Genomic DNA, 14,651 nt, shown 5'->3' on the forward strand with positions numbered 1-14,651 from the left:
TACAAGATTGCTTATAAGATTATCTACTTTTATCAAAAAAAAAAATGTCTAAGAAAGTCAAATTAAATTTTTATGAGCGTTTGAAATTCAAAATTTTACAACATTGGATATTCACTCGATTTCTCATGTAGCGATTTTCTTATTTTGATGTAATTCAAAAACGAATAACTGTAGATACATGAAAATTTCACTAAATGTTTGTTTTATCAATTCTTATACTTTATATAATTTTCAAAATATTTTGACTTGTTTTGAGCTGTTTACGGACAATTTCATATTTAAATTTTTTTATTTTTTTTTCTATGAATATCAATAAAGTTTTGTCTGTTGGGCCAAAAAGTGTAAACATTTAATACTACTAATTTAATACCTCCTGATACATTGTTACAATAGCAGTTGAAAAATATTAAAAATACATAGGCACAATTTTTTTTTATAAGCATTTAAAGATCGAATTTTGACAAAATTTATCAAATTTAAAATTGAATAATTATTTGTAGTTAAAAATTTAGTATAAATTAAAAATTTATTTTGATAATTTAAAACAAGATTCTACGTAAGTTAATTCTGTTACCAAAAAATCTAAAAAATACATTTACACAGTTTATTTTTATAGTCATTTTAAGTACAAATTCGGACGAAATTACATATTAAAAACCTAGGATAACTATTTTAGTTATTTTGTTGTGATTGTATAATATTATTCGTGGGTACTTGAAACTTCTAAAGTATACTATTATATATCTATGATTTTACCACGGTTTTTTGTTGATGTATAACGCGTTATAACTTATAAGTACCTAATAGATATTATGATATGATTAATTTGGAATTTATTATAGGTACCTATTATAGGTCAATTTTTTTTTAATACCATAGATAAGTATATATATGTCTAATACATAGACTGATATACTGTCTCCGCTCAGAATCGTTTTTCTTATACAGTGATATTATATCATTGAATTCAAATTTAATACCATCCATTATACAGTGACCCACTTCTAACCTACTGTACAGCAGAGCGACATCCACTTACCCACCTTTTTTTATTTACAGATTGTACAAATAAAAACAAATATGACAAAAAAAAAAAAAAAAAAGGTTGATTAATTATCATAATATTATGTAATAACTTGTTTTTCAGTTATTTGATGTTAAGTTAAGACCGTGTTTATACAAAACTTTAAATGATATGAATATTAAATTATAATAAAATAACTATCGATATTTTTTGTTTAAATAAATAATTTGGTAAATATTTGAATTTAAAATGCGTATTATAAAACTTGTAATTTTATGTACCTACCTAATTTTGAAACTCTTATTGGTTGCTATAGGAAAATTCATAAAACCATTAAATCTTTAAATTTAACACCTAAATCTTGAAAATGTAATACAAAATTAGGTATTCATTAGTTTTTATTTTCTGGAATTTAAAAAAAAAGGTTTAGCTTAAAACAATATAATATCTAATTAACGTTTAATTTAAAATGTGCGATTGAAGTTCAAATTTTGATGACATTGGATATTAAAACGAAGTATAACGAGTTATCTTCAAACAATTTTTGTTATTTTGTTATAGCAGAAAAAATATAACCGTATTCTAACCGTAGAAACTTAAAACATTCCACTATTGTTTAAATTATCATTTTCCATACACTCACAAATTTCAAAATATTTAGACTCATTTTAAGCTGTTTGTATCACAAACATTGTCACACCGCGTACCGTATGTATTAATTTATAAGTTAGTTATACATAATAATAATATATGATTAATGTTATAATACGAATTTTAGCATGTTAATGACAAATATTATTTCCACATAGGCAACGAACTATTAAAAGAAAATTTAAGTACTAATAGTAATATAAATTAATTATAAAATATCCTTAGAAATAGAGGCTTACGCCAAAATTGTTTTTCATAAACTCAAATTTAACAGTGAACAACTTGGCGATAATAGTGCAATCGAAGCAATCCATGCAGCAAATTTAATTCCCCGGTTTTTTTTTTTATGAAATTTAAACATTCTTGCCAAATATTTGTATTAGCATTTTCCAGAAATGATTCAAATTAAAAAAAACTATTTTGGCTTTTCCCATTTTTATTTATGATATGGGGCTCCTACCCAACGTACTATAAGTATAAATCTTATTTTTTACCAGAAAATATCCTCAATATTCAATATTGAAGCATTTTAATTGAATCTACTGGTGACATTGGATACAGAAAAGCAAACACATCATTAATTTGTTATTCATCACATCATTCAGAATCTAAAAATTCAAAAACCGTGAAAATAATATGAATTCTTTCCGTTGACGCAATAGTTCAAAATAATTTTCCTAAGTATAACCAATAACCATACGCGTTACGCTGCCATTCAGATCTTATTGTTGCCTATCGCTTTTTTTATAGTCTACGGGAAAGTAGAAAGTGAAATTGCAGTTTGAGACAATAATATTACAATAGTCTCAGTGGTCATCTTTTTGGCCAAAAAATAAATAAATTCATACTTCGGGTAAGTATATAATATAATGCTTGAAATAATTTACGATTTAATTATATTCCTGCCTATCAGCTGCTATCACAGATAATATACATTACATTTCTGATTTACTATTTTTAAAGAGAAAAATTAATCTTACTTGATTCATCTGCTCCGCCTTTAACACAAATACCAAATCCTTGATTGGATGGGCTTCCTGAAGTTGCATTTGGCCTTGACATCGATATCGTACGTACTGTAAGATTATCATTATGTATTGTGGATGATGTGTTGTTGTGCGGTTGAGAGGTGTTTGAACCATGAGGTGGAGGTGATTGTGGTTTAGCGCTAGACACGTGATACGAAGAAGATGGGTTGTAATTGGGTGCTGCAAACATTTTAAGAACTTGTTCCGGAGAAATAGGCCTCTTTTTTCCAGAACTTCCACGTGAACCGGCATTATTAGAACGATTACTATTGCTACCAGTGCCTGTGTGAAAAACAAACGCGTGGTGTACATTTGTAGGACAAAACAACTAGGTAACAACACTTAACAATTACAATATTCATATGAAAAAAAGCATTTTATATTATATACATATATTGTATTATAGTAAATTTAATTCTAATATAAAATGCAAACAAACAAACCATGTAATCAATAATGTTTAGTTTTTAAATACCAAATTCATTTAAACCTTGTTTTTATATTTCAATTTTAAAGAGTATGTTTTTAGCCTATTTGACACATGGTTAATTGAATCATTCGTTTATAGGAATTCAAATAGGCTGATCTTGATTTGAACGTATACTACCTAACACATAAGAAACAATTCGTCTTTTGGTCTCACTACACTGGTATATGGCGTCAATATATATTTTTAAGGGTATATTTCCACAGTTCTTGGTCCATTTCCCTCGATTTTATTTCATATATTTTGACGATTAATACTAGTTAAATAAATTGTACTTTCTTCGAATCATCACATCGAAAAGTATTTTTGAAAATATATTTTTTTTACATAATTAATTCAAGCCAATACATTTTTGAAAGTAAAAATGTATCATATATTTTTTCGTTACAAATGTTAATGTTTCTTTTTTATTGAATGACAATATGTATATTTTAAATACGTTTATGAATAATAATAATAATATATATTAGAATAATAATAAATAAATATTGAATAATGAATAATAAATAATGAATATTTATTAGCAATTTTTTTATTACAATACAAATGTATAACTTTTTATTCTTGGACCATTTACCTTATTGACACATTCGGTTAGTGGACTCAAATAAGCCTGTTTTATAGTGAGTTCAATAAGCAGCGTGACATCTAAGCTCTGAATAATATTCGTCAACGCAATAAATAATTGTTATTAGTTCTATATAACCATTGCCCAAAAGTCCTAAGATGATTGATTATTTATATTATTATTTTATTTAGATGGCCTTTTTTTTTTTAATTATTAGTGCACAAACTAAACAATCATGTTCAGTGTCGCCGGGACCCCTCCTTTTTATATTTTATTTTTTAGGGTCTCGTGAATATTTTATTTATTTGGCGTGTTTTTGGTCTATATAAGGAGTAAGGACTCCGCATAGTATTTATCGAAATATTGAACCATATGTAATTTTTAGGGTCAATTTTTCTTAACATGGCTCAAGACCTCTAATTATGGGGCACCTTAAAAAACCTATCCTTTGGTGTGCCAGGTCTACACTGGTTATGCTCCGTGCGACCATGCCTCTATCTAATAGCAAAGTAATGTTTCTATATAATGGTCCATGGAGATTTCTTATATATTTGCATACATAACTCTAGATCCCATTCTAAATTATATACTAATCTAAGTACAAATATATAATATTTTAGCAGATTAAAATAGTATAGTCTATTCAATATTATGATGCGTGTCTACTATAAATATTAATTTATACTTCATATACCTACTATTAAATACTGATATTTTAGATTCACTTCAAATGGATAGCTGGGTTTTTTTATTTCTCTGAGTATGTAAATACGAGTCACATATTTTAATTGAACTTTTATATTTTTATTATTTCAATCGCAACATTTAAGAACTATTTAAAACAAGTTCCATCCAAGAATTATGACTGAAGTATTTCTTTGATTTCATCCATAGTGACTAATGAGTAATAAATTAAGATTAAAAATGTTGGGTTCCTACGCGTATTATACAAAACAAAGCATTTTAAAGAAACCTTAAGACTAGAAACTAATATGATAGTAGCAAATTGTCATACGTTGGTTTCGTTACTATTATCAACGATTGGGCGAATTTCACTGATATTGCATTCTGGTGGATTGGTATAGTAACTAATAACACCATTATCAAATTTCTTACATTTTAAAATTTAAACGTAGGAACACAATATCATGTATCGATGAACTTTGCCGAGGTTTGGTTAAGTAACTAAAATAATGAGATCACACTGAAAACGTGTTTGGTGATGATACGTATGATACTATTCCTCTAAGTATTTTGTAGTATATACTTTACACGTATTTTTAAAGATTATTATATCCCTATGGCATATGATTTTTAGAGTCAAAATCAACGGTCTTTTGTGAAGCTATGTGGATAAAACTAATTCAATTATGTTCTCAAATAATAAATAAAATTATTTAATTTAAAATTATATCATTTGAATATTCAACTAATTTCATATAACGTAGTTTGAAATAATAAAATTGTTGTTGCTGAATTCATTGTTTTTCTTTTCATTTTAGGACAATGATGGAAACGTCTACTATAAAAATAAAAATAAATTAAATATCTCAAATCCAGATTCAAAATATAGTGAATAGCTAAAGAGCTTTTTTGGATTGTATATTTTACTACCCTCGAAAGTCAAGGATGAATGTTAATTTCAGGGTCATTCGCGAGTCGCTGAAGACTATAATTATTCAGACTACGTACTTAATAATTATATTACTCATGAATCAAATTTTCCTCCAAACTATGACCTGAGGACCCTTCTACAACATCACGAACGTAGGTATAGGTGATTCATTTCGGCCAGCATAGACATATTTGACACATAAGCATGTGGATATATAATATAAATACTATAAAATGTATTATCTAAATTCTAAGCGATACCTATCTGAATTGAAAAAGGTTCAGTTATACATTAGTATACCTATGCTCGACTTACACTCTGTCTAAAGCCATTTTTTTTTCAAATAATTTTAATTTTTAACCAAAAAGGCAACACTATTTTATACATGTGTATCTACTATTAAACAGATTAAAATTACCCAAACGGTATCTATAGTAGGTATTTATTAAGAGCAGTGTATTGAAAAAATAAAATTTAAATACAAGTTACAAGTTAAAAGTAACTTTGAAAAAATGTATCTAAATATGTGTTTCCCTAGTACTAATGTAGCACAGATACGCATTTAAGCTATATCTACGAGAACTCAGGTACTTTCCAGCTTTAAATCAATCTTGTGTAAAATAATTATTAATTTATATTAGTTTAATATAATATATAGGTAGTAATTTAATACCATAACAATAACTTTGTATATATGTAAACTTTGGGTAAATTTGTTTTGTGATAACTGCTAAATTATTTTTACTTTACATTACTGGTATAATCTTTAATAATACGTATTAAGAATAACAAAACATTTAATACAAATAATATTCTAACCGTCTCGGAAGATGTATTCATAATAATTTAAATTTATAAGTGACTAAAAAGGTATTAAACTATATACATTAATATACAATTGTATATTGACTATACAATGGCTCAAACATCAAAATCTATATTGCTCACATAGTGGCCTCATGCTACTATACAGTATCCATACTAGATCTATGAGCTGAGTATTAAATAATAAATAGAAAATTGTTGTAAGTTATGACATGTTTACAACAGATACATAACAGATATATAATCATAAAAATAAAGAAATAATTTCAAAACTGTTTGCCATGCAATTCAAAACAAATGTATAATCTATTGTAATCAAACATGTATAAGCTATAATATATATAATATATAATATATATATATATAATATTATTTGCCTCAAAGTATTTTTAAGCATGCAAAGTTCACGTACTATATTATCTAAAATGTAGATATGTTTTGTTATATAATTCTCGAAAACAATCAAGACATTGTTAAATTTTAATCCTAAGTATTTTCCATATAAAATTTAAATTCAATAAATATAAAACAATTTTAATTACAGCAAAGTGTGTTTCACGTACGAAAATACATATAGTTTAAAATTCAAACATTTTTAAAATTTAAAATTTAATTTTCTTGATCTCATTTTTGAATCCAAAACCTATAAATCAACTAACAATAATAATTACCTGGGTGATTTGGTCCAGATACGCCAGCTGACGACTCCCTTAGATATGTTGCTCTAGGTGGTGGAGGTGGTGGTGAGGCAGCTGGAGGCTTTTCAAGTATGGTATAGGATGTACCTGGTGGAGAATAATATAAGCCAGTTCTTATTTTGTTTACACCGCCCTTGGTTCGTCCATAATGTCCCATGACATCTTCAGCTTCAGCTGCTCTGCCACCGCTTCCGCCGCTTCCACTGCCGCCTCCAGTTCTGTTGAAGGGCAATGGCAATAGTCGGTGACCGGTACGTTGTCCTGACGGCGGGACGGATCCACTGCTCCCAGGACTTCGACCCCATCCTCCAAGCATCATTTTCCCATTACACAAAACACTTGTAAATTTTAATTGGTTCGCCAAAATACCTGAAAAAAAATGTAATGTTTGAAAAATACAAGATAATATTATAGACCCATCGTAACTCAACATCAACCCTCATTAGCTCTTATAGTAAACAATACCACACTTAATCGCTGGGTGCTATATATTTATATATCAAAATAATTTATTATGTAATATCATAATTAAATTTTTCCGGTCATTTTGTTATACTCATATAGTACGTGTTATGATAAGTAAAAACCACTAAACAGTCTTATAAATCATAGTAAAAATTCGTCGGGATATCCACTAATCAATTTTTTGTTGTTTGACAATTTATACTTAAACAGTATTAGCACTCATAACGCTACTAAACATTCGATTAATAACGAAAAGGTGATGTATGAACAAGCGGCCATCAATTAACGTCTTCACACTTGTAATATTACAACCCTGTAATGATCAGTATAAAAAAATAAATTTAAATAAACTAAAATAACCAAAATAACAGATTTTCTGTTTGTGATTGACAGCCAATATAGAGCATGATAAAAGTGGGAATAACACCATAACACCATACGTTAAACCGACATGTATATGTATTATGTAATATATTCATCCTTTTGTATCACTAATACATGCCATGTATCATAATGAAGATAATTTTAGGTAAGATCCGTTATAAATTAATTTTCACGAATATAATATGTCAGATTCTGCTAGTTAACTGACACTATATGAAATAATTAATAATATTCTAAATTTTAAATGTCTACAACGTTTTACTAACAAGTGACAACTAGATTACTAGAACAATCTTTATTTACTTGAAAACAAATACTATTATTTAAATATAATTAGGTATAGATACAAATATTTTAGTTTAGATAAAATAATTAATGCTAATAAGGAATAACTAATATAGTCCAAGCAAACAATTACCTACATTACAAATACAGTTGAATGTGGCTATTTCGAACTTTTTTAAATTCTAAATCGTCGATATCTCGAACTTTTTCCCGGTCCTTATAATTTCTATTATTGTGTTATCCTTGGATAACTCGAACTTTTTGGCCAGTCCCTTCAACTTTAAGTCAACGAAGTCTTACTGTATTATAATACTAAATTAAATTTAAATTGTTTAAAATGTATATTGAGGTAATGTAAACTCATTTATAAATCCCTTTTTTCAGAACTAAATGGTTACCAGTAGTTATAATATTTAAAAAAAAACCATAATAGTATGCTATGTTAAATTAAAATGGAAATACAATAAATTATTGAAATATTTAGATAAATGCGGAAATATATTATATATTGTATTTTCCTTAAAAATTCCATAAATACATTACCTTAAATTATTTAGTAAAAATATTTTAGATAATATGCGTCTTTATAAACCGATAATTTATAAATTAAATTAAAATAAACCCTAAAAAAATATTCTAAAGTAACGCTATGAAAATATTAATTACAGTAATTTTGTAATTTATGAAAATTCTTACCTATAATATTAGAGATTTTGTTTCTTATTTCTTCAGCTTAAATTCCATAGTTCCTCCCAAATAAATAATTAATAAATAATTGAAATAGCATAAAATCTTAGATTTTAATTAATAATTCCCACTTAATTCCATAAAAGATAACCTTGGGAGACTAACCTGACCTTGAAATATGATATTCAAGCACTTTATATTTTAAAAGTTGAAATATATGTTTGTTCTTCAATTTTAATTAGTTTTATCATATAATGAAACTACAAGATTGCTTATATTAAACCCATTAAAAGATATTAAGTACCCTGCAGTATTCCTCACTCATAATTATTCTATATAGAAATTGGATATGTAAATAAAATACCGAAGTATTCTACAAATATAAGTAAAAACAATAAATATACTGTAGGACATATAAATCGATAATGGGGGTAAGTAGTTGATTAAATTAAGAAATATATTCTTTTATTTTTTTTAATACCTACCTACCTACCTACTTTTTAGTTTACCTTACTAAAATTATAGACTGTTATACAACAGGCACAAGGTTTCATGTCTAAATGCTTGTTTATAATTAAAAATCAGGAACTAATCACTTATTTTAGTAATATACCTCATGTTATATAATATAGGATCTATGTAGTATATATTCAATCTACATAACTCTAAATTTTTCGATAACCTATATTTGTTCATAAAATGTTTAAGCTATATCGTAGCTTAGTAATGTATAGTTAATATTTAATATCATACAACAAATGAGATCAAAGTTTATATTTTTCTCTTTATTTATAGGTATTTATGTTAGAATGCAAATCGTACTATTTTTACTATATTGATTTCTTGCATATTAGATAATATTATATTATATGATATGTGTAAAAGCCAATCATAACAGAACTTATCATGATGTCCTAATATATATTAAAGTATTATATTATATAAAATTCTAAGACTATTAAAAAGTTGAATCGGAATTTACAATTTTGAATTTATGTTGTTAGTGGTTAGTATGCATGACAGTTAGCCTACTCAACATTATATATTTTTATAATTCTATCAAGATATTATGTAATGTATACCTAGTAATAAATAATGTAAACTGTATTGTATGATTACAATTTATTTTATAGTATATATACTATAGTATCATAAATAGTTATTAAAAAACATAAATAAATCCATATAATTACTACTAAAGCAGTTAACTTAAAAGTAGAAAATATCTTCTCTAAAATCATTCTGTGAGTATTTAAGAAATATTTAATTTTTTAATATATTTATACTATAATACTATATTATATACTATATTTATATTATAATGGGTATTCATTCATAATTTTATCGCAAATTTGTTATAAAAATAATAAATGGAAATTATAAGCAAGTGAATAAAAGAACAAATACCAAAAGTCAGTACCGGCGCATCTTGGTTTAGTTGTACAACTGGTGGATCAATTTGGCTAAGTTGGTTATACGGGTGTTTAGTTGGGTCACTACTTGTATTCAATGGTAAATATATGGTCAAAAAACTGTATTCATCTTTATCCTTTACATAATGTCTGGTGTTTTTTACATAAATAAAATATAATATACGTCTTATGAGATACTGAGAAAAATGAACCCACGACTGCGGTGTAGCTAAATAGCCTACCTAAGACGCCGTGTGATTATAATTTTATCCTCGGTTTACTCATCGAAATTATTAATTAATAAAAAAGAAAATAAACCCAATGGTAACAATAAACCATTATTAAAAGACACAATTTGTGTAGAGAGCATACACTGAGTATGTACCTCCGCTTCACTTCACAGTTTTTAGAATTGTGCGTTTCTATACACATTATATATATATATATATATATAAATATTAAAAAAAACCAACGAATAAATACGAATAGTGAGTAAATATTAAAAAATGACGAATCAACGAAACCAAAATATACAAATAATAAATACGTTTCAATTGATTCGGTAGGTTTTATGCATAAATTAATCTATAATAATTATTGCATTAAAATTTCGTGACATATATAAAATCAATTTTAAATAAAATAATGATTTCCATCTTGAATCATCAAATTTAAATTATAAATAAATATGTTCAAGTATTGCCTGACAAACAATTAAATTGATATATAAATAGACTATTTAGTAGGGTGTCTCATAATAAGTATACACTTTTTGCTAATAAATAAATCAGTAAAATTGTTAATGAAAATTCATTAGTTAATTATTTCTTATTTCTACCTATATTACATTTAGTAACATCTCATGATGAAAATCAATATTCGGCATATGATGCCTTCTAAAATTAAAAAGTGCGTAATTTGTGGTAGATCTTATAGTATGTAAAAATGTATGTATAAAAATTAAAAATCTTTTCAAAACTATTTAAAACTGTTGTGGATTTAATAAGGAATAACTAAAATTGTTCATCTCCATATTTAGATTCTCGTACAATCTTTCAATAGTGAGAATAAAAATACGATAATAATTTTGATTGGGTTGGAAATTCGTTTCATTTGGCTTACCTACCTCAGAACAGGTTTGTGTGGTACGTTATTACTAGGGCTAGGAGTGTAATTCCTTAAATAATGAAATCATAAAATGCCTTAGAATAGAGTGATTTTATTTCTTTAGAATGTACCTATGATAAAAATAATAATATATTTAAAACAATATAACATTATATTACAAAACTTATAATTGTATCATTTGTATCTAAATCCTGATAATTTATATTTGTCTATTATATGATTTATTTTTACAACACTGAATTCCTAATAATTTGAAAATTAAAAAATACTTTTATGAAGATGTTATTGTGTTGAATATTTTTTATTAGGTTTTATAGTTTTAAATTCTTGATAGATTCGAATCTGACTAATTGAACGATGATATATATACGCGTATATATTGAACAAATGTTCGAGATTTTTAACTAACTTTTTATTTTTGTATAGATTTCATCAAAAATATTATTTAAATATTTGGAATTTTATACTTGAAAAAACAAAATAATAATAAAATTCAAATATGCTTTTAAGATTTATGATAAATTATATTGGGATTTGTCTGTTGGCTTTATTCTCTTACTCGGTTTAAAATATTTACTTATTGGAAAATACATTTAAATACTTTTTGATTAAAATACATAAATATACCTTCAGGTTAACTTCTAAGATTTTATATGCAAAACGCATTAAACGCCACGTCAAGCATTCGAGTGGACATACTAGTATCATTATTATTATTATTAATATTAGTAATAATAAGATAGTTTTGATGATAAAACATAATAATCATATTATAATATGATGTATAAAATAGTTATATTACACAATATTAATGATATAGGTATATTTGTCAGGTGGTATGATAAAAATCAGTGGAATATTAGAATATCGAATTTTATTGCCTAAATTGTATACATAATACTTCCTCGACTTCGAATAGCGAAATATATGTAGGTACGATCCAAATAAATTGGAATTACGATCGTTTTTCGTGGCACGCCACATGATCGTGGATGTACCCTCTGTGTACATCATCATATTATATTGTAAGACTTAGACCGTCGGTAAGATGGTAAATTATTAACAGTTATTATTATAAAAATATATAATTATTATAAAATTACAAATTACTTTGTTACATTTCCATGTTTATTTTTGTCTTACGTATTACTTATTAGATTTACTGCTAGACAAGCTATAAACGTATTGCGTGGCTTTATGCGAATTAAACACCAAAAGCTTTTAGTGTATATTTTTTCATATTTTATTAGCCATATTGAAAGATTAGTACAAATAGGTAGTAGTAATATGATTAAAAAATGTGTAAATTAAAAGGTATACCTAACACTGATTTCTAATTCTAATTCTAATCTATAGCAGCCATATCGTGAGTTCATGACCAATTTATTATACTAATACTTCGAAGCCCATGATTGTTTTATAATACAGAGCAAAAATAAAATAGAATAGTGAAGGAGAGTCATATAATATTTTTTTATACAATTTGACGTGTACAACAGAACAAAAAAAATAGGCACATATTTTGTGTGGTTTTTTGAACGCATATTCCGTACAAGTGATTGAAAAATGTATGTTTATACTCACCGAACGGAATGTTTCACGTAGTTGCGGGCGGAGGACATGATATGCGGTGCCAGTCTGTCGGGGTGTTGTCGGTGAAAGAGTGCCGCCGCTGAGTACTGATCTCGTCCTGTCGCGTCGTCGTTGTCGTCGTTGCCGCCGCCGCCGCCGCCGCCGCCGCCGACGCCGCTATTAAAGGTTTTCGCACGCGGTACGGTCGGCCGGCGAAAATCACAATAAAATCACACGGTGAGATTCTGCGCGCGTCGTTCGATCGTCCAAACTCAATATAATATATATTACGATATCAAAATGGATGACGTCGACGTGACGACGCGATTTTCGACTGAACACAAAAGCGGCGCTCGATATGACGCCAGCTAATTATTATTATTATTATTATTACTATTAAACAGCAGTGAGTAATGTAATACCGATCGAATACTCACCTTAGTAGTCACACGAAATATTCTGTTTGAAAAACGACGAAAAGTAGCCGGATGCAATATACGCACGTCGATAAATTACATATTTATAAATAACCGTAATAATCGCGTATGAAATATTATGAGTCTTTCGTGACAACGACTACGACGATGATATTAGTACCTTTATTACACTATAACAAAATTATATGTATTAACGACAGTGCACTGATTGAAATTCATTATGCGGACGTACTTTTCTCCGCGAGAACGTTCCATGTTTTATTTTTTGCCTCGTTTCAGTTTTGTTTTGTTTTGCTTTTTTTTATTTTTATTTTTTGTGGGTCGCCCCGTTCGCTTTCATTGATTAAAAGTCGAATGACTCCGGAGCGACACCTAGTATTGATTCGGTCAACTAAAACGCCGTCGCCGCCACCGCCGTGATATTATATTGTATATATATATATATATATACACGAACGCGTATTTAGTCGTCCCCAGAGATCCTGTGGAGGTGGTTGGTTGGTACTCGAAAGTCGGACTTGTATATTACATGTATAATATGAAGTAAACGCGCGCATGCGAACACACTCGCATTAATATAAAACACACAAACACATGTATACCTACATAAATAAATATTGAATAATTGCGTGGGCGAAATTCTTCACTTTTCGTAGGTATTTAAAATACAAAATATGTATTTTAATACATATGAAACACTTTATTGTTGCTGCCTCTAAAATCATGTAGTGTTGAAGATCTTGAAAAAAAATAAATCTTATAACATTCAGTGAAATAACAAATAATTCTACTATTACACTTCTGGGTCACCATTTTAAGGGTCTTTCGATGGCTCAAAAAAATGTAAACATATTTTAAGTTTGTAATAAAATGTTTTTTAGTACCTAATAGAAATTATGTATTATAATGTTAATTCCTAATACCGGATAAAATTAAGTCTCACACATTTTTTGACTGTGCAACTTTTAAACTTCAGATGTCTTCAATTTTATGAGGCGAAATTAATTAATATTGTATCAAACAAAGACTCATTGTTTTTAGTACCTACTGATTCTGAGTGATTCAGCATAGTGCATACACGCCGTCTCAAGAAAAAAGTATGGCATCGGTTTAAGAAATAAGCTGAACCTAATCAATCAAATGCTAAATAGTCTGTTGCACCTAAATAATTCTAAAAATTATGAGTTTTCTAAGAAATAATAGATATTTTTTTGTAAGTGTCGGATCTAAAAGTTTACCCCTGCTTGGACACTGTAAATGAATCGCACAAAACAAACGAGTCCTTTCCATTAGTATAGTCTATATCTGGTTAATGTAAGCTATACTTAAATACCTATATCAGTGACGTATATAGGGGGGATGCCCCTTAGGCCAGGGCCCATGGT

The 14,651-nt window shown here is 27.3% G+C and overlaps 1 protein-coding gene across 4 annotated transcripts in view; it reads right to left on the minus strand.

The window, feature by feature from the left end:
* The window catches only part of LOC100168602 (whirlin), a 46,609-nt gene extending 33,018 nt beyond the window's left edge, over nucleotides 1-13,591 (minus strand). Inside the window, exons 1-4 of one of the 4 annotated variants that reach the window (XM_029486784.1) lie at nucleotides 13,267-13,591; nucleotides 12,842-13,197; nucleotides 6,870-7,265; nucleotides 2,656-2,985 (exon numbers count right to left, since the gene is read on the minus strand). In XM_029486784.1, coding sequence (XP_029342644.1) covers nucleotides 2,656-2,985; nucleotides 6,870-7,215 — 676 coding nt within the window. In that variant the 5' untranslated portion in view covers nucleotides 7,216-7,265; nucleotides 12,842-13,197; nucleotides 13,267-13,591. Of the gene's footprint in view, nucleotides 1-2,655; nucleotides 2,986-6,869; nucleotides 7,266-12,841 lie in introns of all 4 variants that reach the window. The other 3 variants (XM_029486785.1, XM_029486788.1, XM_029486786.1) reach the window with 3 other exon arrangements.
* Between the last annotated feature and the right edge of the window lie 1,060 nt (nucleotides 13,592-14,651).

Source organism: Acyrthosiphon pisum, chromosome X (genome assembly GCF_005508785.2).
Source record: "Acyrthosiphon pisum isolate AL4f chromosome X, pea_aphid_22Mar2018_4r6ur, whole genome shotgun sequence".
NCBI lineage: Eukaryota > Metazoa > Arthropoda > Insecta > Hemiptera > Aphididae > Acyrthosiphon > Acyrthosiphon pisum.